At 47.9% G+C, this 27,260-nt stretch overlaps 1 protein-coding gene across 2 annotated transcripts in view; it reads right to left on the bottom strand.

The window, feature by feature from the left end:
- The window catches only part of CWC15 (CWC15 spliceosome associated protein homolog), a 32,041-nt gene extending 26,508 nt beyond the window's left edge, over positions 1-5,533 (bottom strand). The window contains exons 1-3 of one of the 2 annotated variants that reach the window (XM_066586760.1): positions 5,445-5,533; positions 4,101-4,242; positions 849-961 (exon numbers count right to left, since the gene is read on the bottom strand). In XM_066586760.1, the coding sequence (XP_066442857.1) occupies positions 849-961; positions 4,101-4,231 (244 nt within the window). In that variant the 5' untranslated portion in view covers positions 4,232-4,242; positions 5,445-5,533. Of the gene's footprint in view, positions 1-848; positions 962-4,100; positions 4,243-5,440 lie in introns of both variants that reach the window. The other variant, XM_066586766.1, reaches the window with a different exon arrangement.
- Positions 5,534-27,260: the final 21,727 nt, after the last annotated feature.

The raw sequence follows: 27,260 nt of genomic DNA, 5'->3' as shown, positions 1-27,260 counted from the left end.
AGCCAATCACAGCCATTCAGTGATGTCATTCACTAAATAGCTGTGAATGATCAAGCGCCGGCTGCGATTGGCTGGCGCTTGATCCAATCACAGCGCTCACTTTGCTGGAGGCGGGATATTCAAAGCCAAAGAAACTGATACGTCAGAGGACCAGGTGAGCATTGATAGGGGTTTTTTTCCCCCATGTAGGTTAACTAGGGCTTATTTTTGGGGTAGGGCTTATATTTCAAGCCTCCACTGAAAACCAGAGTAGGGCTTATTATCGGGAAAACCGGTATGTTCTCATATGGCAAAGTGAAATTAATGATATTCTGCTACATTGAGAGCATTGGAGAACGCCTGTCCATCCAGCCTAAAGCTATCGTTTTGCGGGCCAGGAACAACACCTTAGTATGGAATATCCGATCGTGAAATTGCCAGTGCGCCTCATCTAAAACCCCCAACAAGCATATGAACGGGTCAGGTGGAATTAGCACCCCATTAACTGGTTTAGAAATTCTGTAACCTCCCTCCAGTATGCGCAAGTATCTGGGCAGCTCCATATTAAATGGTTAATATTTGCCCCCGATGCTGGGTGACATTGGTTGGCAGACGCCCCGTTCATCTTATACAGCCTAGTCGGCCCGAGGAGGGATTTTTCCATCTTCCTTATGTGTATAAAGAAAGTTACATTCTTTGATTGCTGCCTGAAGGATGAAATTTATTGAAAGCGTATAAAAGCATTCACTGTCCCACAATATATTCCAGCTGTCAGCGCCCCCTATAGACGGAATCAGTAAATGCAGAGATCAGCTCTGTATAAAAGAGATAAGGTTGTGCAAATGTGTTAAATAGGTAAAGTCCGGTACCTCTGGGCGGTCGGTCTCTGTTCTTCTCTCTGACAACCACACGTTCCCTTTCTTCCAGTTCCCTCCTGAAGTCGCGGCTTCTCACCTCCTCGGGGGCATCCTGGGTGGTCTGTCTACAATCACACACAACATTACAGATACTCACTGCTGCCCCCTCTCTATACATCTCGGCGGATCATCTATATGCTATGTTGACAAAAGTTTTGGAACCCATAGAAAGTGATGAAATTTGATTTTATTGACATTTTTCAGTCCGGTGTGAGGCCACCATTGGCCTCTATGACTGCAGTAACCCTCCAAGGCCACTTTCCACCTCTGATAGATGGGTGGAGGCATATGCCCACATTCCTTGAGAAGAGCTTCAAATAACAATGGAGGGGAATGATGGGCGTGCAAGGATATAGTATTCTAGTTCGGCTCGATGGGATTGAGATCTGGACTTTGGCTGGCCAATGAAGTTTGCAGAGATTACCCAACAGGGTAATGCCTGTAGGTGATGCCACATTGTCCAGAAAGAGGGTGCACTTCCCTATAACCAATGGCCCCAGTCCTTCCCATCCAATTTGCATATCCCCTTCGCCTGACAGCACAGGATAGTGGGGGTCCCAATACCTTGTAAGCATAGTGTATGTGGTATATTTAAAACAATTTTCCATTTTTATGCCAACTGTGCTTTTTCACTGTATGAAATGTTACAGAACCTTTTCCACAATTTCCCAGGTCTCTGCTTGCTGTCAGTGAACGGAAACATTCTTACTTATCTACAGAGGCTGAAAACCTGTCCTCGCTCTGTCCAACTGACACAAGTGCACGGTTCATTACAGGGAAGATCTGATACTCACGGGCCGGATTCAAAGTTTGAAAGTTAGTTTTAGGCCTGGGTTATAATGCGACCTTTGTGAAGCGCTGATTGATGAAGTGACCGCTGCAGCCCACAACTCAATGGATTCCATTGGACAGCAGCTGAAGCGGAGGCCTTATGTCTCAGATACAAGGACATTTGGGGTTCTACCAAGATCAGATCCCCATAACTCAGAACTCATGGGTATTCTGGGTATTAAAAGGCAGATAGAATACATTTAGCAAAAACAAGCCTTAATGGAAAGTTTCCATTCACTGACAGCAAGATGGGATCTTAAAAATGATAAACTGAAATACACTGCTTATAAAATGAGAACACCGAAATCACACATCGTATCTGGATGTCTGGCCTCATGCGCAGTGCGAAGCTGCTGTCATCTGTGACCAGAACAGAGCGCCAATGATAGACCTGCCAATTCTGGTGCCCCTGGTAAACACCAATAGAGCAGCACGGTACTGAGCTGCGAGTACGGGTTCCACTACAGGACGTCATGGGGTCCCTGTCTGACGGGGCTCATTTTGTAGGGCTCTGGCAGCGCTCCTGATGCTGGGTTGCTGTCCGGCTCTCCTTGTGCCCCGGCCCGTGTCCTGGTATCTGCTCCATACTCTTCAGACTGGTGACGGAAGGTATGGATGTGCCATCTTAGAGGAGTAGAACTTCCTGTACAACCAGGTTGGCTGCAGGTAGCGCCTCATGTCCAATAGTGACACCAGCAAAACTAGAGAAGAATAAGTCAGAAAGAAGAAGCAACAGATTGGAATGGTCTCCATGCCGTGTTTGGGGGCGTCTTGCTATTCCTCTCCGGCGCTCCTGTTGTCACTTTCATTTGAACCAAAGTAGGCTAAATTGATTTACAATTGCTTCCTAACTGGACAGACCGATATCCTTGAAACGTAAGAGGGTTTTTTTCAGGTAGTGCCCACCAGGGTCGGAGCGGAAGCACTGCTGCCCCCCTGTGTCGTGGCTGGCACTTGTAATTACAGGCACATTTCCCATGGATTTCAGAGAGCCGTGCCTGCAATAATGAGCGCCGTCCGCTACACAGGGGGGGCAGCAGCGCTTCTGCTCCAACCCCGGTGTAACCCTGTAAAACCCCTTTAAATTGACCTGGGGTTACACTGGGTTGCTTATAGGGTTACTCCCATCGCAGGATTCCTGGCCACCTTGCCGGGCGTTACGGGAACCCTTGGCCCCAACAGCCTTACGCTGTTTCCTTAACTTAGCGGTTTATTATAAAGTTCCGGAGCTATACAAATAACTGTATCAGCACACAACAGCGCGCCGGCCGCACCTCACCTCACCTCACCCCGCGCCGGCCGCACCTCACCTCACCCCACCCCGCGCCGGCCGCACCTCACCCCACCCCGCGCCGGCCGCACCTCACCCCACCCCGCGCCGGCCGCACCTCACCCCACCCCGCGCCGGCCGCACCTCACCCCACCCCGCGCCGGCCGCACCTCACCCCGCGCCGGCCGCGCCTCACCTCACCCCGCGCCGGCCGCGCCTCACCCCACACCGCGCCGGCCGCGCCTCACCCCACACCGCGCCGGCCGCGCCTCACCCCACACCGCGCCGGCCGCACCTCACACCAGCCGCACCTCACCCCACACCGCGCCGGCCGCACCTCACACCGGCCGCGCCTCACCTCACCCCGCGCCGGCCGCGCCTCACCTCACCCCGCGCCGGCCGCGCCTCACCTCACCCCGCGCCGGCCGCGCCTCACCTCACCCCGCGCCGGCCGCGCCGCACCTCACCCCGCGCCGGCCGCGCCGCACCTCACCCCGCGCCGGCCGCGCCTCACCCCGCGCCGGCCGCGCCGCACCTCACCCCGCGCCGGCCGCGCCGCACCTCACCCCGCGCCGGCCGCGCCGCACCTCACCCCGCGCCGGCCGCGCCGCACCTCACCCCGCGCCGGCCGCGCCGCACCTCACCCCGCACCTCACCCCGCGCCGGCCGCGCCGCACCTCACCCCGCGCCGGCCGCGCCGCACCTCACCCCGCGCCGGCCGCGCCGCACCTCACCCCGCGCCGGCCGCGCCGCACCTCACCCCGCGCCGGCCGCGCCGCACCTCACCCCGCGCCGGCCGCGCCGCACCTCACCCCGCGCCGGCCGCGCCGCACCTCACCCCGCGCCGCACCTCACCCCGCGCCGGCCGCGCCTCACCTCACCCCGCGCCGGCCGCGCCTCACCCCGCGCCGGCCGCGCCTCACCCCGCGCCGGCCGCGCCTCACCCCGCGCCGGCCGCGCCTCACCCCGCGCCGGCCGCGCCTCACCCCGCGCCGGCCGCGCCTCACCCCGCGCCGGCCGCGCCTCACCCCGCGCCGGCCGCACCTCACCCCGCGCCGGCCGCGCCTCACCCCGCGCCGGCCGCACCTCACACCACGCCGTACCTGTACTTGATCTTTGTGTGTGACGGAAGGTCCCGGCTGGAATACTGCTTGGACAGCTGGCTGAGGTCGCCTTCGCCTTTTCCTCTGCCGCCTCTGGCTGGCTCGAACGTTGGCCTAGCTGCGGTCGTCATCCTCTACGTGGCTGGAAAGAAGAACGCAGCAGTCGTTATACACGGACGAGCCTGTAAACACGTGTACTAATACATGGACGACAACAGCAGACCAACATGTGATCAGTCCAACTACTGAGATCCCATCCATCACTAGAACGAAGGGCTGCAGTGCCAGGTAATGTACGGATGACCGTCACCCCAATCTCCATATATGGCACCCCAAAAATACTATCTTTGTCAGATATTTGTGCAAAAACGTACGTGAGGACCGGACAAGAGAAATCCTACACAAACTATCTGATCGCCATTTAAATCCTTCTCAGGTGGCTTTTTTTCTGTCACTCTGTTAGTGGTTCCTGGCAGCCAATCAGTAAGATTACCATCCACCTCACACCCCACACATTGTGCAAGGTAGGGTGAGGTCTCACGATCTCAGTGACCCATGTGGCGTGTTACGACCCATACGTTTCAGCAGGATCGATAGACGATGTAAGGAGTATGGGGGTGTCCAGGCTCCCCACGATAGCCAATGTTGGGGGAAAGAAGGATTGGACATGATGGAATCCAACATGCCTGATCTCATGGTCCCACGGAGGATAAGCCGCTGCCAGATACTGATGAGCACTCCTCAGGAAAGGTCATCAATATCAGATTAGTGGGGGTCTGCAACATGGGACGACTATCGGTCAGCTGTATGACGTCCCCGCTAACATCCCGTCCGCCGCTGACAGAAGTCAGGTGACCGCTGCGGCCAATCACAGGCTGCAGCAAACTCCTGGCATCACGGCGGGAGTCTGGAAGGCGACACTGCCAGCTCTGATAGGCCACAGCGGTCACCTGACATTTGGTGTTGGAGAACAGAAACGACCAGCACTTCTTTCAGTGTCCTCATCACTACGGGGGGCGCAGTAACCCCACAGTAAGGAGGATGGGGAACACAGAACCCCAAATCAGCAGTGAGACCCCCACAAATCAGCAAGATCCCCAATCCTATGGATGGAAGGCAACTTGTGACCCTGGTGCAGCCCCATAAACCAACATGGACCATGTGACTAAGCCCACATTGCAGCCAGTCACGTGACCCCTGTTGAAGAATAAGCTATGAGCAGTCCCATAGACATACATCCGCCTGCACCTACTAACATGCTACCTGGGAGCCGGCCATATGCGGGACTACAAGTCCCAGCAAGCCCCTAGAGGTCATGGCAGGATGTGATGCCTCCATACCTACCCCGCAGGCTCCCGTCCCTCCAGCTCGGTGCACCGTGCTGATCAATCCCGGAATCCAACGGCTGACGTCACTACAAAACGACACGGAACCTTCCAAACTAGAACTTCCGGCGCGGGGTGATGACGTCAGACGGGTTGCGCCACCATTTTTGATATGGGCATCGCTCCCTCAGTGGTGCAGGAGGTGGTTCTAAATACACTGTAAAGTAATACCACTATTATGTTACCAGCTGCACAGTCATGGCTCTGCAGGTAGCAACCACAGATATTTTACATTCCCCCTTACATAGCTATGAGATAATGCAGACGACCGTATGTGCACAAACGCTCGCCGCAGCGGATGGATGAGGCGGATTTGCGTGTTTCTGTGCATAGTACACGCAGGCCCAGTTCACACTCGTGCGACAACACCTCTGCGGATTGAAGGGCTATTCAGCCTGTGTTCTTTTAAATTACCTGAAAGAGCTGCAGAATAAATTGGCGCTATACAAATAAGAGTTCTTTCTTTTTCCCGTGTTCTGCGCAGTGTTTCACGCCTCCTCTTGTATATGTGCGCACCGACCGTAGACTTCTCTGGTCCTTTGCTGCGCAAAAGGCAGAAAGACAGAGCAGGTCCTACTTTTTTCCGTGCGCAAAACATGCTCATGAGAACGCACCCATTTAAATTACTGGGTTTCATGTGTTTTGCATTCGCAAAACCCGCACCAACACGGTCATGTGAAAAAGGGCGGCTGCACACGAGTGTATGCCCAAATACGCCCACCATAGCGCAGTGTACTAGGTGGAAGAGGTTGACTTTCGCGCATCTGCGCATAGTACTGTACTTCTTGTACACGCAGGGCCACTTCACACGAGCGGGACACCCCTTCCATGGATTAAAAGGCTAAGTAGCCTAACGAGGTCCAGATGTGTTCTCTTCTTGCTGAATTGCGCAGCGTATTGAGACTTCTATGTGGCCTTCTGTGCTCATGATGAAGAATCCATTGACATCAATGGCGTCTATTATCTGCGCATTGTGCGTATATTTTACGTGTGCACAAATATGGTTGTGTGAAGAAGCTCTAAGACTGAGGGCTCCTTTACACGGCCGTATGTGCAATTGTGCACGCTTCAGCACAACGTAAATGAGGTTGGATGAGGTATATCTGCACCCGTATCCGCACATAATACTGTACATTTTGCGCACACTGGGCCGGTTCACACGCACGCGACACCCTTTCTATGGATTAAAAGGCTATGAAACCTAATGAAGTCCAATGTGTTCTTTTCCCAGCAGTTTTGCGCAGTGTTTCACACATCCCCTTTCGTATTTGCGCACCTCTCATAGATGTCTAGGTCACACAAAAACACCTGACATTAGAGCAGGACCCATTTTGTCCTGCAATGCCTTATCGCTTGTATTAGCGATCACAAGCACTGGCAAAGCAGGATGCCTGTAGCTGGCTTTCTGTTGCCATGGCAATGCGTCAAGCTCGCGAGAGTCCGATGACGTCACAGAGAAAGTGCGCTGCCTTTGCGAACCCTTAGATCACTGCAGGGAAGGGATTAACAGCGGGGGTCGCTGTTCCGATGCACCTCCACTGTTGCAGCAGGTGGCCAGCTGTCTGTAATAGCTGGCTGCCGCTGCCAGATAGCGCAGGATCTGTTATTGTCTCACGTTATCTTTGGGACGTAAATGTACATCCTGTTGCATTAAGTACCCCTCTGCCAGGACGCAGAGTTACTTCCTATGGCGGGAAGGGGTTAAGTAGAAGATTTATGAAAACTGAAACAAAAACTGTCTTGGTTGCCCATTGCAATCTACTGCAGCTCTCAGTTTTCAAGAGCGCAATGAAGAATGTGAAAGCACCTTTATTCACACTTCAGTATGGTGTTGGGCCGCCTCCACGTAGCCCATAAGCTTAGTTCATAGGGCTAAAACTAGGTGACAGATTCCCTTTAAGGGCCCCTGCACATGCGTTTTTTTAACGCGATATCAGTTCTTTTTAAGTGAATGTCAATAGGACTTTTTAATGTTAAAAACGTATCGCAGGTTTTTAACATTAGAAAGTCCTATTACCATTCGCGTTAAAAAAATGCAGCGATATCGCGATCGCAAGTGTGAAGGTGTCTTTACACTGGCGATAAAATCGCATGATTTTCGTGCGTTGCGAGAGTGAGTGAAAACGCAGAATAATGAAGCCAATGATTTTGAGTGGTTTCCTTCACATTTACGATATTATGACTCATGTGATGTTGCGAGGGAAAAAAATGGCGGCATGTCTTATCTTTCTGCGTTTCGTGTTTTTTTTTTACCTCCCATGTTGCCTTATGGAGCCTCCTTTTTATAACATCGCATAGCAGGAACGTTTCGTGCTTTGTGATGCCGTTTTACATAAAATCGCAAGTGGCAGCGATGTTGTTGTGAGAAAAAGCAGCACTGATCGAGGGAAAATATTGTGATTTTGCCACGATTTTTACGCAAAGGGTAAAATAGGTTTCTGTGGATAAATAAAATATTTGTATACACAGTACATATAAAGTCTGCACACCCGTTATAATGCCACCAAAGATTAATCATTTCAGGTTTATTCCCCCCCTCAGTGGGCCCCGTTATCTGTAGAATTCCATTGGAAATCAAACAAATCTCTAAGACCTCATGTCCACAGGGACAGGCCCGCAGTGGGTGTCCTGCACGCGTGATCCGCGCCCCATAGGGATGTATTGGACACCCGCAGGTAATTAAATACCTGCGGATGTCATTTTCCCTTGAGGCGCGGATTGCGTGTGCGGGAAAAGACTCGCAGCACTCTCTATTTTAGTGTGGGTATCCCGCAGGCTTCTATTGATGACTATGGAAGCCGTCCGGATCCGCGGCACACCCACAGCTGAATTTCTGCTCTCTGGCGCGGGAGAGCAGGAGTTTAAAAAAAAGGAGGGTGCACGGCGCATGCGCGCGGCACGCTGCCGGTGTGCCGAGCACATCCGCCGGGCCGAAGAAAGAAGATCCGGCCACGACGGAGGGAAGATCCACAGCGTCCGGACAGGTAAGTAAAAAAGGCCTCATGTCCACGGGAAAGGTGGGACCCGCTACGGGATTCTGTAAGAAGAATCCGCGGTGGGCCTGATTTTCCCCGTGAACATGAGGCCTAAATCTTTTAGGGCTTTTACCCACTAGCATTTTTTTTTAACGCTCCAATATCGCTGCGTTTTTTCCTGCAAACGTCAATGGGACTTTCTAATGTTAAAATTGCATTGCACAAAAACCTCAGAAGCGCAAACTTGCGATTTTTGTGCGATGCGATTTGGACATTAGAAAGTCCCATTCACGTTTGCAGAAAAAAACGCTGCGATATCGGAGCGTTAAAAAAAAAAAAAAAAACACTAGTGGGTAAAAGCCCTGAGGGTGACTATCCACTACGGTTCTTTTTGCAGCATTTTTTTTTCTCCGGGGGTCTTGTTAATGTTAAAATTGCGATTGCACAAATTCGCAATTTACCGCTAAATCACGATTTTGCGTGATTGCGGTTTTAACAATGAGATTTCCTCACTTTCTGCTCAGCTGCCCGACTTATGGACAGAAGAAAAAGTTTTGCATGCTGCGCTTTTTCTTCCGGTACTTTGACCACATCTGCGATAAAACCTCCGACCTGAGAGTCCTACACAGATGTGAAACCGACCTAACGCTGCTCTTATTTAGCGTAAATCCAGCCAAGTACAAAGATGTCTATATCGTATTTTTCCCTGAATCCATTAAAGTGTCATTACCGGCTGAAATAATATTGTCATTTTTCTTAAAGCTTTTATGTATCCCAGAGCAGAGATGAAGCTATTAAAGATTCTATTTCTGGGAAGACATTAAAAAAATCTGACACTTCCAGTACTTTACATTGTTATCAGATCCAGCGTTTGCGGCACACGTCATCCATTGCTCACTTACTGCTAAAAAGTCGGAATGGTGATTCTTAAAAGGGAAGAAAAATAAGCTCACTGCAGTATTTCTGAATTAGATGAAACAGAACGGGTCACAGCGAATACCAACAGGACGCCTCTTGAGTCACCGGCGTGATGTAGACATCGCTTGTGTTATACAATAATGGCATATCATCCCACACGACTGCTCTATATATGCATATTCATTACCGGATACATGAAGAAGACAAACAGTGGAGTCAAAGCAGACAAAAGCCAGAGTAAGGGCGGCCTTACATGAGCCCTCAATGTGCCGTGTATAGAACCCATTCACTTCAATGGGTTCCTTCACATCTGGTGTTTTTCTGCGTGCATTTCGAGCATGGGAAAAACACGCGACATTTTATTTTTCTGCACAATTGCGCACAGAAGGTCACTGCCTTAATCAAAAACACCCGGGCCTCAGGAGTCAGCTGACCTGCTTAGGCCTTAGTCACACGGGCGTAAATACGCGCGTATATACGCACATAAAAACCCACGGGCGTATTTACGCGCATATATACGCGCGTAAAAACGCACCTACAAAAGATAGAACATATTGGTGGCAATGGACATGCTCACGCGTTTTTTTAACGCGTGTATATACGCGCGTATATACGCCCATGTGACTAAGGCCTTACAAGTAGGTGGTCTGGCCTACTAAGTAGGTGGTCCGGCCTACTTCAACACGGGGCTGCTGGGATCACACTGATGTGAGCGGTCTCAGTAGTGCATCAAAGCACTGTAAAATATGCCGATCTGGGTAAATGCGTACGTGCGCCATATATAACATATATATCCCGCAATAGCAAACGTATATACCATTACACTTGTGTGAGGTCGCCCTAATGTGTAATGTGTGACTGGTGAAGTAAGATACTAATAATAACGAGGCTGCTTTCCTGCTCTGTTCGGACGTAGGAGAGGGGAATCCCCGTGGCCTAATAGCTCCATCTCTGGACGGAACCGAACAGCATCGCATGGACCCCACTGACTATAATGGGGTCCGTACGCTTTCCGCTCAGCTGCCCAAGTTTTAGTGCTTCTACCCACTGGGTTTTTTTTAACGCTGCGATATTGCTGCGTTTTTGTTATGCAAATGTCAATGGGATTTTCTAATGTTAAAATCACATCGCACAAAAATCGCAAAGAGTTTGTGTGATGCGATTTTAACATTAGAATGTCCAATTGCCATTTGCATTAAAAAAAACGCAGCGATATCACAGCGTTAAAAAAAACCCTAGTGGGTAGGAGCCCTTAGACGGAAGAGAAAGCTCTGCATGCAGCACCTTGTCCTCCGGTGCTTTGAGACGGATTTGTAACTGTTCCAGCACAAATGTGAGACCTAACCTTTATATATCGACTGTATATATGTGTATATATATATATATATATATATATATATACATATACAGTCAATATATCATGTCTACACACCCCTGGTAAAATGCCAGGCTTTTGTCATATTAAAAAAATCCAAAAAAGATGAATCATTTCAGCTCTCTCAGACCCGTTATCTGTGCAATTTCACTGAAAAACAACCGAAGTCTTTTAGGGTGGGGAAAAAAACAACTAATGCGGTAGCAAAAGTGTGTGCAGCCTCTTATATTTAGGGATGTGATTGTGTTCAGAATTAGGCCTCATGCCCACGGCCGGGTCGAATTCCGACTGCGAAATTCACGCAGCGGAATACGACCCGTGCCCCGAGATTGACCTTCGGCTTACCTGTCCGGCGTCTTATCTCTCCGCTCTGTGATGTGTCAGCTGACGCACAGGTGCGCATGCGCAGAGTATAGCTGGCCCGTCAGCAGTGACATTTCTGTGCGAGCCTGCACAGAAATAGGACATGTCGCAATTTTAATACCGCGCGAGTTTTCACGCGGTCAAATGGCGGCTGTTAGCATAGGATTACATAAACTAATGTAATCCTAAAACAGTGTGCAACGGCGGAATTTCCGTCCGTGGGTATTGGGCCTTAGACAATCACATTTAAACTCTTGTTAAATCAGTACATGTTACTTAGTCAGGGTAGGTTCTGTATCCTCCGGGTGCGGCAGAATCTGTCAACCTGTCCTACCGTATTTGGAGCCGTGTTTATACTGCAGTAAGCGCGTTGTAGGGTAAAAAGTTTTATGTGTTTTTGCTTGGGCTTTTTCTTGGGTTTCTACAATAATAGTTTTTCTAAAAAAAAACTTACATACACATTCTGTGTCTCAGGGCTTGTTCAGACCAATGTATTTTGCATCAGTATTTTGAGAGTCAAAACCAGGGCTGGGTCCAAAATACGCAAGAAATGCAAATCTTTCCATTCCACTTTCTCTCCACCCCTGGTTTTGGCTCTGAATAAGCCCTAAGGGCCGGTTCACACGGAAATATAAGCGCGTTTCGGCCACATAAATATGCTGCGTATTTTGAAGATTGAAAATCGCTTACATCTGCGTATTTTGCCCGCTTCAAAGTGTTTTTGTGTGCGCATATTTGTGAAAAGTCCTATTTGTGAAACTCGTGCTGAAAAAAGGTGGCAAAGCAAAACCATTGATTTCAATTGTTTTGTTCTCACAAGTATGGAGTACCTCATGGAAAATAGCTGTATGCTTCCACACTGACATGGGTTTATGAGGGGTTGCTTCTGTCAAACCACCGTGACCAGCTTCTGCGAGGAGGTAAGTTCTAGACTGGACCGGGGAGAGTCACTGGATCTTGTGTATCTGGACTTTTCCAAAGTGTTTGATACTGTGCCGTATAAAAGGTTTGTATATAAAATAAGAAAAAAATTGCGCACATAATACGTGGAGTAAACACACACGTGTGAACAAGCGCTAAATAGGAGCATGAAGGCGGCTTTTATTAATTTTGCGCTCGCAAAAAATAGAGCAGTGTTTTCCACTGCCCAGAGCACATGTTAAAAAGTCACAAAAAAGTACAACATGCTCTATCTTTATGCGCATTTGCACAGTAGAGGTCTCCATAGAAGTCAATGGGGGTGCATAAAGGCGTGCACAATACGCAAGAGGATGCGTAAAAAACACTGCACAATTCTGTTGGAAAAAAAACACATCTAGAACTCGTTAGGCTAAATAGCCATTTAAATTGGAGCGTGTTCGTCTGCTGCGCGCAAATGAACATGCCCTGCATGCACAAAAAGTACAGTAAACATCAATACCGCACTGAGTCGCGCAAAAACACATACACCGGTGTGAAGCTGCTCTGAACCAACCGAGGTCCATGCTCACATCTATTCGGTAGCAGTCAGAGCATCTGGGGGTTCAATCATTAGGCTTTTAGCGATTTACTTACAAAGTGAGCAGCTAAAAACCAAGAGGTTTGCCAATTTTAATTTTGGCTCCTACCTACCAAGGTGTGCAAGCCTGAGCTAGATATATAGCAGATCTATATATATATATAAAGACGAAAGCCCTCACTGACTCACTGACTGACTCTCCAACTTCCCGATGCTGTAAAAACATGAAATTTGGCACAAGCATAGATTATGTCCAAAATAGGAAAAGTAAAGAGGTCCCAGCTCGATTATTCAAATTCTAGCGCAAAAGAACTATCATCCAAATTTTACGTACGTAATCTAATTCTCTCACTTCCTGATGTCATAGAAACTTGAAATTTGGCACGGGCATTGATTATGTCATAAATAGGAAAAGTTAATGGATCCCAACTTGATTATTCAATTCTAAGCGCAAAAGAATTAGCGTCCAGATTTTACGTACGTAATCTAATTCTCTCACTTCCCGATGTCATTTTATAAAAAAGGAAACGTCGCATGGTTACCTCCACATTGTGTTTTCTGGGTAACGCAGAGAACCATGCAAAATGTTGAACGTATTTTTTTCCTCGGTATCTCTAATGTAACCGACTTCAAGATTTTTCGTGTGAACACCAGATAAACACCGGTACCAAATTAACTTGGGCGAAGCCGGGTAGATCAGCTAGTAGAATATATGATTATGACAAGTATCCAATAACAGGTTAATAGTGATTGCTGTCTAGCCCTGCCCTGTGGTCACAAGTATAAAACCCGCCCTCTGGTTCTTGTGTTACCCACTCTTGTAGTTTCACTTCTTTCTTCCTTTGTCAGCCATGGCGTCTACTGATCTAAAAGACGAGCTGGATTGTCCCACCTGTATGACCACCTATACGGATCCTGTAATCCTGAGGTGTGGACACAATTTTTGCTGTATTTGTATTGACCGTGTGCTGGATACACAGGACAAGTCTGGAGTTTATTCTTGTCCTGAGTGCAGAGAAGAGTTTCAGCAGCGGCCGGCACTAATAAAGAACTTGGCTCTGCGCAAAATAACGGGCAATTTCCTCTTTATTTAGCCAACACTCATAGAAACCAGGATCTTCTGTACTTACTGTTTGGACTCTCCCGTACCTGCTGTCAAATCCTGCCTGATGTGTGAAGCTTCCATGTGTGATAACCACCTGAGAGTTCACAGCAAATCAGCAGAACACGTCTTATCCGAGTCCATCACTTCCCTGGACAAGAGGAAATGCTCCATCCATAAGAAGATCCTGGAATATTATTGCACTGAGGACGCTACTTGTATCTGTGTTTATTGTTCAGCAGGAGAACATCGGGGACATCAGGTGGAGATGTTGGATGAGGCTTCTGAGAAAAAGAAGAAGGAACTGAGAAGCAATCTACAGAAACTAACTGCAAAGAGGAAGGAGATTGAGGAAAGAGTCCAGACTCTGCAGAAGTGCTGGAAAAAAGCTCAAGAAAAAGCAGCTGGAGAAACCGAGAGAGTTACTGACCTGTTTAAAGCTATCAGGAGACGTCTGGATGAGCTGGAGAAGAAGGTCCTGAGCGAGATCTCCAGGCAAGAAAATGAGGAGTCACTCTCACTCTCTGTTCTGATGCAGAAGTTGGAAATAAAGAAGGAAGAACTGTCCAGGAAGACGAGACACATTGAGGAGCTGTGTAACAAGACTGATCCACTGACTGTCTTACAAGAACCAGATGCCGGTGACTTGTGTGATTCCAAGGAGGAGAGAGGTGATGAGGACACAAGGGGACATGATAAGCAGCTCCATGATGTACATGATCTGTATGCGGCTGTGATCTCAGACACATTATACACATTATGTGACATAATAAGGGGTATAAGGACTGGGATCTATATGGAGGGTCCTGAAGATATCCTTATATCAGACGACCTGAAAACTGCAACCAGAGCTCAACAAAACCAGAACCGCCTAGAAACGGAAAAGAGATTCCACGAATATCAGGTGATATGCAGGAACAGATTTTCCTCAGGACGACATTGCTGGGATGTGCAGATCAGTCGATCGGGGAGCTATAGGGTGGGGATGTGTTGTTGCAGTATGGACAGGAGGGGGAATCGGTCGTACATTGGATGTAATAAGAAGTCCTGGAGTTTAAAGTTACATAAAAATCAGTATTCAGTATTATATGACAGAACAGAAATCCTGCTCCCTGATGACATCTCTAGTGATAGACTCAGGATCTGTCTGGATTATGAGGCCGGCCGGCTGTCCTTTTATGAGCTGTGTGACCCCATCAGACACTTACACACCTTCACGGCCACCTTCACCGAGCCCCTTCGTGCTGCGTTATGCGTATGGGAAAGTTTTGTAAAGATTTTAGGCGAAAACATCAGCTGAGAGGAACTCAAGGGGCTTTTACACGGACAGATTATGGCTAAAAAAATCATGAAATTGTTCAAATTTGATTGATAATCGTTCAGTGTAAACGCAGCCAATGATTGAATGATGAACGATATAATTCATGTCATGTAAGCACGAAAATCATAGTTGGCATGTTCACTGATCGGTCAGTTTAAATACTCATCTAAACTATTTTTTATATCTTTTTTTCACTTACTTTTTTCTGTTTTTTTTGTTTTATTAAGGGTGAAAAGCTAAAAAAAATACTTTTTTAAACCTTTTCAGTTTATTTTTAACCCCTTAAGGACACGGCCTATTTTGGGCCTCAGGACGCAACGATTTTTTTAGGGATTTTCATCTCCATTTTTCAAAAGCCATAATTTTTTAATTTTTCCGTCGACGCGGCCGTATAAGGGCTTGTTTTTTGCGTGGCGAGCTTTAGTTTTTGATGGCGCCATTTTTGGGTACATTGACTATATTGTAAAACTTTTATTATTTTTTTATGATAATAGGGAGAGAAAACGCATCAATTCTGCCATAGATTTTTTTTTTTTTTTTTTTACAGAGTTAATCATGCAGCATAAATGACACAATCCATATTTTCTGCGGGCCGGTATGATTACAACGATACCAAAATTTTTATATTTTTTTTTTAGGCTTTTCCACTTTTCTGCAATAAAAATCCTTTTTTGGAAATCTTTTTTTTTCTGCATTCAAAGTCCTGTAACTTTTTTATTTTTTTATGTACGGAGCTCTGTGAGAGCTTATTTTTTGCGAGGCGAGCTGTAGTTTTTATTGGTACCATTTTGTGGAATATACGGCTTTTTTAACACTTTTATTGCATTTTTTAGGAGGCAAAATGCAAATTCTGTTTTTTAGCGGTTTTTTAACGTTTTTTGATGTACAAAATAAAAATCATGTTCAACTTTTTGTACACGTCGTTACGGACGCGTCAATACCAAATATGTGCCATTTAAATTTTTTTTTACTTTTTTTATGCTAATATGAGAAAAGGCACAAAAAAACTCCCTCTGTGAACCCTTCCCATGCCGCAATCTATATAGATCACAGCAGGGAAGGGGTTAACAGCAGGGGGTGCATTTCCGATACACCCCGGCTGCTGCAGCGGGAGGCCGGCTATGACTGAAAGTTATTTTTGTAACTTTTTTACAATATCTATAGATTTAAGGTGGTCATTCACATATTACACTTTTCCACTGTAGCTGAGGCATCCATAGGAGCTCCACTTACAGGGGAAAACACCCCCCTGTAGTGACAGTCACTAACAGAGCTGATTCTCCAGGATTAAAGCCCAGGACCAAGCACCGTAAATTTACGGTGCTTGGTCCTTAAGGAGTTAGGCCTCGGTCACACGAGCAATTTTTTGCGCGATTTGCGCATGCGATCTGCGATTTTATAGAGCCATTGCTTTGCTATGGTATCGGACACATGGGCGCTTTTTATGCGCTTGTCTGATAAATTATAGGACACAAGAAATCGCAGATCGCACCTATCTGAGATCTGCGATTCCTGATGTTCTCTATATGCACTCAATGGGGCCGGTGGCAGCAGCGCCGACCCCATTGAGAACATATACTACACAAATCATTCTCCTCTGCCACAGCTGTTACAGCTGTGGCAGAGAAGAATGATGTTTGCCCATTGAATTTAATGGAGCCGGCAATACAGCCGGCTCCATTGAAAGCAATGGGCTGCCGGCGAGCGTGGGATAAATTTTCAGGAAGGGCTTAAAAATATTAGCCCTTTCCTGAAAATCATCCAAAAATGTGTAAAATTACAAAATATATATATACTCACCTTGTCCCTGCAGCCGGAGTTCAGCCGCGGCCGGCCGGCAGTTCTCCTGGCTCAGCGCAGGGACCAATCAGGGGCAGCTCTCAGCTGTCATTCAATAGCTGAGAGCTGCCTCTGATTGGTCCCTGCGCTGAGCCAATCAGAGGCAGCACTCACTCACCCATTCATGAATTCATGAATGGGTGAGTGAGAGCTGCCTCTGATTGGTGAGGGCTGTGACCAATCAGAGGCAGCCCATTTAGTAGGCGGGGATTTTAAATCCCCGCCTGCTGAATACTACTCAGAGCAGTTCGGGAAAACTGCCGGCCAGCCGCAGCTGAACTCCGTCTGCAGGGACAAGGTGAGTATATATATATATATATATATATTTTTTTTTTTATTTATTTTTTTACACATTTTTGGATGATTTTCAGGGAAGGGCTTATATTTTTAAGCCCTTCCCGTAAATTCATCCTGCACTCACCTGCAGCCCATTGCTTTCAATGGAGCCGGCTGTATTGCCGGCTCCATTGAATTCAATGGGCTGGACAGCGCTCCTGTGCTCGGACCCGTTTCAAAGGAAACGCGGCTAGGAGCAGATTTTTCCGGCGATTTTTCGGCCCCGGTCACGCGATTTGCAGATGCGCATCCGTCATGCGATCCGCAAATCGCGGCAAAAAACGCCCGTCTGACCGAGGCCTTAAACTGATCTTTTGAGCAAAAGAAAAAACTGTGTCATCCTTTGCTCATAGGCTCAGGCAAACGATTATCACTAAGTGTAAGAGTACCTTAAAGGGGTTGTCCCGTGAAACAAAGTGGGTCTATACACTTCTGTATGGCCATATTAATGCACTTTGTAATGTACATTGTGCATTAATTATGAGCCATACAGAAGTTATAAGAAATTTTTCACTTACCTGTTCCGTTGCTAGCGTCCTCGTTTCCATGGAGCCCGCTAATTTTCAGCGTCTAATGGCCAAATTAGACGCGCTTGCGCAGTCCGGGTCTTCATCTTTTCTCAATGGGGCTCCGTGTAGCTCCGTGTAGCTCCGCCCCGTCACGTGCCGATTCCAGCCAATCAGGAGGCTGGAATCGGCAATGGACCGCACAGAAGCCCTGCGGTCCACCGAGGGAGAAGATCCCGGCGGCCATCTTCAGCAGGTAAGTAAGAAGTCACCGGAGCGCGGGGATTCAGGTAAGCGCTGTCCGGTGTTCTTATTAAACCCCTGCATCAGGGTTGTCTCGCGCCGAACGGGGGGGCTGTTGAAAAAAAAAAAAAACCCGTTTCGGCGCGGGACAACCCCTTTAAGGCTATGTTCAGACAATTGAATTGAAAACTGCGCCAGACAGCTGCATGTTTTAGCACAGATTTGTGCCGTGGATTTGCATTTAGTGTTTTTGCGGATTGGATGTGGATGGGCCTGAATTCAGTAGGGCTAATCAGCAGAAATGCAGTCCTATAAGCTCTCGCTTATGACCCGAAGGTTGTGGGTTCAATCCCCGCTTGGTTCACGTAGCCGGCTCAAGGTTGACTCAGCCTTCCATCCTTCTGAGGTTGGTAAAATAAGTACCCAACTTGCTGGGGGTAAAAGATAACTAGGGAAGGCAATGGCAAACCACCCCGCAAAAACAATCTGCCAAGAAACCATCACCCTAGGAGTCAGTTAGGACTCGGTGCTTGCAGCAGGGGACTTTACCTTTACCCAATCAGCAGGCAGTAAACCCAACGGGGGAATCATTCATTAGAATACATTGAATACTTTCAAGATGCGGATTTGATCCGGAATCAGTGTGGATTCCACGTCAGTTTCATGGAAACATCCACTGTATGAGCATAGGCTAAAGAAATCAAATCTGAAAGGAAGCCTGTCCCTTAATTGTAGTGATTTGCGCAGATTAAACAATTAGGGTCCATTTATACCAAACGATTTATCGTTTGAATGAGCCAACGATGTCAGAGTTCACTGCTATATTCGTGCAGCCTGTTTATAGGCAGATACAGATTCAAACGAGAGATCATTCGTTCACATTCACTGTATAAGTGAATGAGAACGACTGAACAATCGCTATTCGACCCCTTAAGGACGCGGGCTATTTTGGCCCAAAGGACGCAACAATTTTTGGGGGATTTTCATCTTCACTTTTCAAAACAATAACGTCTTTTTTTTCTGTCGACGCGGCCGTATGAGGGCTGGTTATTTGCGTGGCGAACTGTAGTTTTGATTGGCACGATTTTAGGGTACATTAGACTATATTGTAAAACTTATTATCTTTTTTGGAGAGAAAACACATCTATTCTGTAATTTTTTTTAACAGGGTTAATCATGCAGCATAAATGACATGATACGCTTTTTCCGCAGACTGGTGCAATTACGACGATATGAAAATAATTTTTTTAGGTTTCCCACTTTTGTACAATAAAAGCTCTTTTTATGGATTTTTTTTCTTCTTGCATCGCCGCATTCAAAGTTCCGTTACTTTTTGATTTTTCCATGGACTGAGCTCTGTCAGTGCTAATTTTTTGCGTGACAAGCTGTAGTTATTATTGGTATCATTTTGGGGTACATATGGCTTTTTTATCACAGAAACAAGATGGTCCGGGGTGAATTTGCATATAGTGCAACACTTTTAAGAAGGGATATCTCAGGAATGGTAACCTACTGGAAAATGATAAAGGTATCTATGGATTCATTATAACAGCGCGTGTAACTGGGTAATCAGCGCGTATCACTAAAAGCAGGTGACAGACTTCCTCTGACAATGGTGTAACTCAACCTTTACTGTTATCTAATGGTTTTTACATATTAGCAGAAAAATTACTAATCATCGTTATGATAATGACCAAATCATATGAAATTCACATTTTTTTACCAGTTTGTATCATTTTGGTGATACCTGATTTCTGGTTGTAACTACTGAATGTTTTGGTGTTAATAAAAATCCATATATATGACTGATGGGCGCCTGAGTCTGTATTCTATGTTTTCCTTCAATGCCAGAATTTGTATTTTCTTCACTTTGATAAATGTCATGCCCAGGAGAACCTGCAGCCAGGGGCGTAACTATAGAGGATGCAGGGGATGCGGTCGCACCCGGGCCCAGGAGCCTTAGGGGGCCTATAAGGCCTCTCTTCTCCATGTAGGGAGCCCAATACTATTAATAAAACATTATAATTAGGGGCCCTGCTACACATTTTGTATTGGGGCCCAGGAGCTTTACCTCTGCCTGCAGCCTTGTTGCTGAGCGCAATTTTAGTGAACAGTTGGATTGTCCGTGGACAGTTTGCATCTGATAAATATAACAATGTGTAAAGAAAAGCTGCGCTTCTGGGTAAACGTGAAGAGATTATTGTAGCGGTACAGGAAGAAATCTGGAGTACTTTTGTGAGGAGACTGCTTGTCCAAGTTTACCTGTGATACCCCCAAGGCTGCCTGCATATGACTGGACCGGATTCCGCATACGGGACCCCGCAGCGGGATCTGGCCCTGGGAGCAGCGGCGTCCGTTTTCATCTGTACTGCGGATGGTCCGCACAGTGAGCCATCGGACATGCACGGTACAGACTTTTTTTTTCAAACTTCTGCTTTTCCGGCATCATGGAACATGCTGCTGTAGTTTCAGAAATATATGTAATATTTGAAATATCAAAAAGACGTCCAAGCAAAGTTGCAGAATTCTCAGTAGTCAATACCTTTATTCCCACACGACCACAAAGCAGCGACGTTTTGACTCTAACAAATGAGTCTTTCTCAAGCTGGATGGAACATGCTGCAATTTTTTTTCCCTTCGCTTTTCGTAAAACTGCAATTGGTTTCCGCAAGTGTGCAGGAAGAATCGATTTCCCATGCTATGGGCGCTATTTGCTGTGGATCCTCACCGCGGGTTCCGCAGCAAATATCCGTCTGTAGAGAGGAGTCCTAAAATAAAGCCCAAGCAGAAACACATAAAACTTTTTACCCTACAACGCGCTTACTGCAGCATATACACGGCTCCAAATACCGTAGGACAGGTTGAAAGATTCCGCTGCACCGCCGCTCCCGGAGGATACAGGTCCTACCCTGACATAAGTAACATGCACTAATTTAATATGAGTTTAAACATGATGGCTAATTCTGAACACAATCACATCTCCAAAAATATGTTATTTACCCCACCCTGAGGCCTCTTCCACATGGCCGTAGGCGTTTTTACGCGCGCACGGCGGCGCCATAAAAATGTGTGAACGGGCGCACAAATCTAACATTTGTGCGCCCAGACGGCACAGGCCCCAGCGCATAAACGCCAAGTCCGCAATGCTGCTGTCTCCCTTTCTCTCCCGCTCACCGGCTCACCTCCTCTCTCCTTCCCTCCGGCTGTTTGCAACGGAAATGGGTGGGATGGAGGCGGAGCTAAGCACTCGCCCCCTCCCCACCCCTTGTCAGCAGTCAGCAATGGGAGGCGCGGGACTTAGCTCTGCCCCGCCCCCTCCCATTGCAATCAGCCTGTGGGGAGGAGAGAAGAGTGAGAGAGTTTAGCAGTCAAGCTGCTAAACGTTACTGGTGTATCTTGACGCCACCGAAAGCTAGTGTTGTGACAGCTGTCACCAGGAGTGAATGCCCCTGTCACGCCCCTAGCTTCGGATTGGGAGACAAGATACAGCAGGAAAGACCAATGGCACTGGCCGGTGAGACACGTCGGAGCTGTTCGGCTGCAGGGATTCCCCTTTCCTACTTCCGAACAGAGCAGGAAAGTGGAATCCCCAATGCGGTGATGGTGGTTGTCAGAGGCTGTACATGTAATGGGTGCCATAAGACCAAATGTCTTTCAGTCAAGTGCTTGTAAATGGTTCTGACAGACACAGGGGTGAAACGATGGTGCCAGCTCCCTGTGGATGGCAGACAACTAAATAGTTGGAGCTGGTTGTGTTTGTTGGATGATCAGCTGGTCCTCTCTACTGGTGGTCTGTCGGGGGCAACCTGAGCCCGGTCACCTTGTGTGCCCTCACATATCCACTGTGTTAGGTCTGGCAGACGTGGGTGTCGTTCTCTGAATCTGTGATTGCCTTTTTTCCAGCACATCCATGGTTAAATTGGTTCTGCCTCTTCCACCCAGCTGCAGATTGTTTGTCATCTCTTCACCACTACATGGAGGCCTCAGACCTGACAGCCTCTGTTGCAGTGTTGGTGTATGAGTCCTCTCATGCATGCATGTGTAGCAGCTGCTCCTGTTGCTCCTGTGTTTGCAGTTGCTACTTGGTCTTCAGTTTGCTCAATACTTCCAGCTTGGTCCTGAATTTGCTCACTCCTTGCTTCTGCAGGTGTTATCCAACTTCCTGGCGACCAGTCCGGAGGGGGTTAATCAGTGCCTAGGATACCGCGCAGGGCCGCCCTTGTCAGGGTGAATTCTCTGCTGTTGATAGGCAGGGACTTTCCATCTCCTGCTTCCAGCATAGGGCTAAATCTCCTGATCACCTTTGCATTCCAAGCCACCCCTCCAGCGGTGAGCATCCGGGTTTTCAGAGTCTCCTGTCTGCCCTGACGGTCTGATCTATCTACTGGTTGGGTGGCACATATCATCACTTCCTTCTTAATGACATTGGCAGGATGTTCAGGGCTGTTCTCCTGTTGCAGAATACATTTGGAGTCAGATGCTTTCTATTTTTGAAAAAAAATTCTTACTTTGCTGAATTTTTTTTCACACCTGCCTAAAACGTTTACACAATTCTGTATACTATATATTATTATATATGATGTGCAGTATATGTTTTCCTGCAATTGCAGGCCGTGGCAATAACATCCAACTGTATTCATGGCGACTATGCATCATCCAAAGGTTATGTGAAAAACTAGATAGAAGTTGTCAGTTGTGGACAGCAGAGGGCAGTAGAGCACTGATTGTACAGCACTCAATAGCAGGAGAAAACACAAGACTCGCACATATTGGCCAACTTTCACCAGGCCATGCGAGGGACTTTCCTAAATGTTCTCAGACACAATTAGTCTGTATTTACATGGCTAAGAATCAGTTGCGCCTGAGAGTCTCGGGCAGAACTCACATCGCATAGCAAACGGACACCTCATCCGTGTGCTTTGTAATATGCGGAAGACTGCATTTTGCCGGTCCTATTCTCATAGAAGACTCACACGAAAACGGGACATTGCTGCAAGAGTGAAATCGCCCGTGTTAATAGACCCATTACAAAAAGGGTCTCTATTTTTGTGTATTTGCGCATCAAAAGACCCCATAGAAGTCTATGTGTGGTGTGCAAATGAGTATGCAATATGCAACAGAATGCGCAATATATAGCGCAAAACCGCAGGAAAAAGGATGCATCTGGACCTCATCAGGCTAAATAGCTCTTTAAATCAGGGCAGGGCTCCTGCGCTAATGTGAACAGGCCCTGCGTGTGCAAAAAAGTACAGTAAAATGCGCCGATAAGCACGCAAAAGTGACTTGTTCACAACGCAAATGCATTACGCTGAGGTGCATGCAAAATCGCATACACTCGTGCAAAGCCGCCCTTAAGTGACCAATCAATGCTTCACGTGTAAACAAAAAAGCCTTGAATGTTTTAGCTATTTGGGAGAATTAAAAATTAAGCGTGCACATTTTTCTGTTGTGTACTGCTTCATATCATGGCCCTTCTCTCCCACAATAATTTGGGTCATATTTATCTAAAACCGGTGTTTTACATGCTGGTCTTATATAAGTTACAACAATGGAAGATGCGCCAAATGTAATAAAACACATAAGCATCTAATTATACTTGGCGCATCTTGGGAGGGGCCTCCTGGATCAATTCCTGAGCTCTGTCATTGGCTGTAGCAGTGTATAAACCAGCAATGGCGAACCTTTTAGAGCCCGGGGTGCCCAAACTGCAACCCAAACCCCTCTTTTTTATCGCAAAGTGCCAACACGTCAGGGGGCGGGACTTATTATGACGTATGATTTTATAAAAAGTACAGGATACTTTCAAAATAGCCAGGGAGGAACGCCATGTGCTTGTTTCCTAGCTGGAGCACTGGAGTACCATTGGTGCGGATTTCGATTGGCAATGATTTCATGCTATGTGGCGCTCCCACTCACCTCATCGGAAGGCTTCCCGCAGTCAGCACTCCCTGGCTTCTGGTTTCCAACAGCCTCACCTGACCAGCATCACGTGACCAATAGTGGGGTGCACTGACTGCGGGAAACCTTAAAGGGGTTGTCCCGCCATAGCAAGTGGGGTTAAGCACTTCTGTATGGCCACATTAATGTACTTTGTAATATAGATCGTGCATTAAATATGAGCCATACAGAAGTTATACACTTACCCCCTCCGGTGCTGGCATCCCCATCTCCATGGCGACGACTAAATTGCCTTCTCCCTGGATTAGACGCGCTTGCGCTGTCTGCCTCCTTCTGTCCGGCTCCGGCGTGCTCGCGCTGCAGAGGTCTTCTGCGCAGGCACCGGAGGGGGGACAACCCCTTTTTAGAGGAGATGAGGGGGAGCGCCGCATAGTATGTAATCAGTTGCAGATACGCGGTTGATTTCCAGTCAAAATCCGCACCAATGGTGTGGATTTTGACTGTTTTTTGCATGCTGAAATGCTGCAGAAATTTCCGCAGTGGACATTCAGCAGCATTTTCGCCACATGTAAACATACTCTAAGTCCGCTTAAGGTATGCTGCCATGTGCAGAGTGGCCTCAATAATAATAGTGTCCCCCCACAGTGGCTCCAGTAGTAATAGTGTCTCCTATGTCAGCCCTAGTAGTAATAGTGTCCCCAACAATGACCTCAGTAGTAAAAGTGTCCCTTACATCAGCCCCAGTAATAATACTGATCCCCACAGTAGCCTCAGTAGTAATAGTATCCCCCACAGTTGTCTCAGTAGTAATAGTAACCCCCCCCCCCACAGTAGCCCCAGTACTAATAGTGTCCCACACAGCAGCCTCAGTAGTAATAGTGTCCCCCACAGTAGAACCAGTGTAGTGGCCCAGTGCTATCCGCACGGAGAATGAGAGCGAAGGAGAATGACACCAGAAGAGTGAGTGGTGACCAGTAGAGAGGAAGAGAGTTTGTCGGGAGCAGGATCACACAGATAACTGGGACTGTGGATTGTCTGGATTACCCCGAGAAGTCCTTCCTGTCACACCAACTTCTGAGTGTGTAAATTGTGCTGAACTGTTATTGTTGTATTGGAACTTTATTGGAGTTAAAGGGGTTGTCTCGAGGAAGCAGTGAAATTTTTTTTTTTGCCCAGTCCCCCTAATTAAGCATACATTACTAAGCCCCCTGTAAATGACTTTTCTAGCTGGTTTGTACTTACAGTTCCAGCGTTCCAGCAACTTATAAAAAGTTTCCCCAAGATGGCCGCCGGCTCTTTTCCCGTCGCTTGCTGTAGCCCGACGTGCGCGCTCCCGAGACGCTACCAGCTGTGTCTCCCTGACAACCAGACACCCCGCAGCCGCCGACCAGACCCCGGATTGAACGCGGTCGACCAGTCACCCACCGCCAGGCAGCAGGTAACCGGCGCTAGCCCCCGGCTCCCCCGCGCTAGCCCCGGCTCCCCAGCGGTAGGCTCCGGGGCCCAGCGGTAGGCTCCGGGGCCCAGCGGTAGGCTCCGGGGCCACAGCGGTAGGCCCCGGGGCCCAGCGGTAGGCCCCGGGGCCACAGCGGTAGGCTCCGGGGCCCAGCGGTAGGCTCCGGGGCCACAGCAGTAGGCTCCGGGGCCACAGCGGTAGGCTCCGGGGCCACAGCGGCAGTCCGTCACGTGTCACCCCCGTCAGTCCGTCACCCATCACTTACCTGGGCGGCTGGGCTGGGCGGCTGGGCGGCTCGGCTGGGCGGCTCTGCTGGGCAGCTGGGCGGCTCTGCACCTTCTTCTAAGAGAGGATGGTAGCAGAATGGCCGCTCCAGCGCGCTCCCGTGAGGATACAGCTCATCTGCGCATGCGCAGAAGAGCTGTAGCGGCGAGCACACTGAAGCGGCTCGTGCTCAGAGCAGAAGAGCGGACTGCGCAAGCCCGTCTAAAAAAGCAAGCCGCCAGCGAATTTAGACGGAACCATGGAGACGAGGACGCTAGCAACGGAGCAGGTAAGTGTATAACTTCTGTATGGCTCATATTTAATGCACGATGTATATTACAAAGTGCATTACTATGACCATACAGAAGTGTATAACCCCACTTGATTTCGCGAGACAACCCCTTTAAGTAAATGGACATTACCAACCGTTCCCGGATTGGCCAAAAAGTTATCCCTGTGCGAGGACTATTTTATTTTCACTTCAAAATTCACTGCAGAGGATGGAATGGTGGCGTCACGAGTGACAACCGACTTTAAGGTAACCGCTAGTTACCCTTTCCCTGTGACCTCCCCCAGCAGTGACTTGATCGGGTCCCGAGCTACCCCCAGGGGAGGAGATGGTAGAGCCACCGTGACAGAAACCTTTATCAACCCCGCCATCTTTTCTTCTGTGGGCCTGCTCCTTGGACGCTGCATCGGTAGTAATAGTGACCACCACAGTGGCCTCAGTGGTAATAATGTCCCCCACAGCCCCAGTAGTAATACTCTTTCCCACAGTGACCTTAGTAGTAATAGTGACCCTCACAGTGGCTTCAGTAGCAATAGTGACCCCCACAGTGGCCTCAGTAGTAATAGGAACCCCCACAGTGGCCTCAGTAGTAATAGTGACCCCCACAGTAGCCTCAGTAGTAATAGTGTCTCCCACAATGGCCTCAGTAGTAATAGTGTCTCCCACAGTGGCCTCAGTAGTAATAGTGACTCCCACAGTGACCTGAGTAGTAATAGTGTCCTCCACAGTGTCCTCAATAGTAGTAGTGTCCCCCACAGTGGCCTCAGTAATAATAGTGACCCCACAATGGCCTCAGTGGTAATACTATTACTACTGGGGCTGATATGGGATACTATTACTAATAGTGTCTCCTTTATAGACCCCAGTAGTAACTGTGACTCTGGTGATTTGGTCACCAATTGTGGTGGCCTGATTTAGAAATGTATAGATGTTCCTGTCTGTCTGTTCAGTTGGAGCAGATCCAGTTGTATCTGAGGGCCTGGCTGTAGATAATTGACTTTTTAATGTGTTTTAGATGGAAACTGTCCCATCTGAGGTATGTGGGACGATTAATCGGTTTTCGGTACAGGGATGTCTGTATTGAATTGTTTGAAATTTTTATGGTGGTGTCCAAAAAGTTGATTTTGGTATATGAGTAGCTTAATGTCAGGTTTATGGTGGGGTGGAATGCATTGAATCTCTTATGGAATTTTATTAGCTTGTGTTCAGTGTTGATCCAGATGATTATGATGTCATTAATGTAGCAGAAGTAGGCCAATGGTTTGCTGGAGCAGGAGGCCAGAAAGTCACTCTCCAGTTTTGCCATGAAATGGTTGGCATATTGCGGTGCTATTTAACTGCCCATGTTGGTTCCAGTGAGTTGCAGGAATATCTCTTTGCCAAAGGAGAACC

The sequence above is a fragment of the Eleutherodactylus coqui genome, chromosome 1 (assembly GCF_035609145.1).
Source record: "Eleutherodactylus coqui strain aEleCoq1 chromosome 1, aEleCoq1.hap1, whole genome shotgun sequence".
Lineage (NCBI taxonomy): Eukaryota > Metazoa > Chordata > Amphibia > Anura > Eleutherodactylidae > Eleutherodactylus > Eleutherodactylus coqui.
The sequence above is the reverse complement of the archived record's forward strand: the minus strand, read 5'-3'. Positions and strand labels throughout refer to the sequence as shown.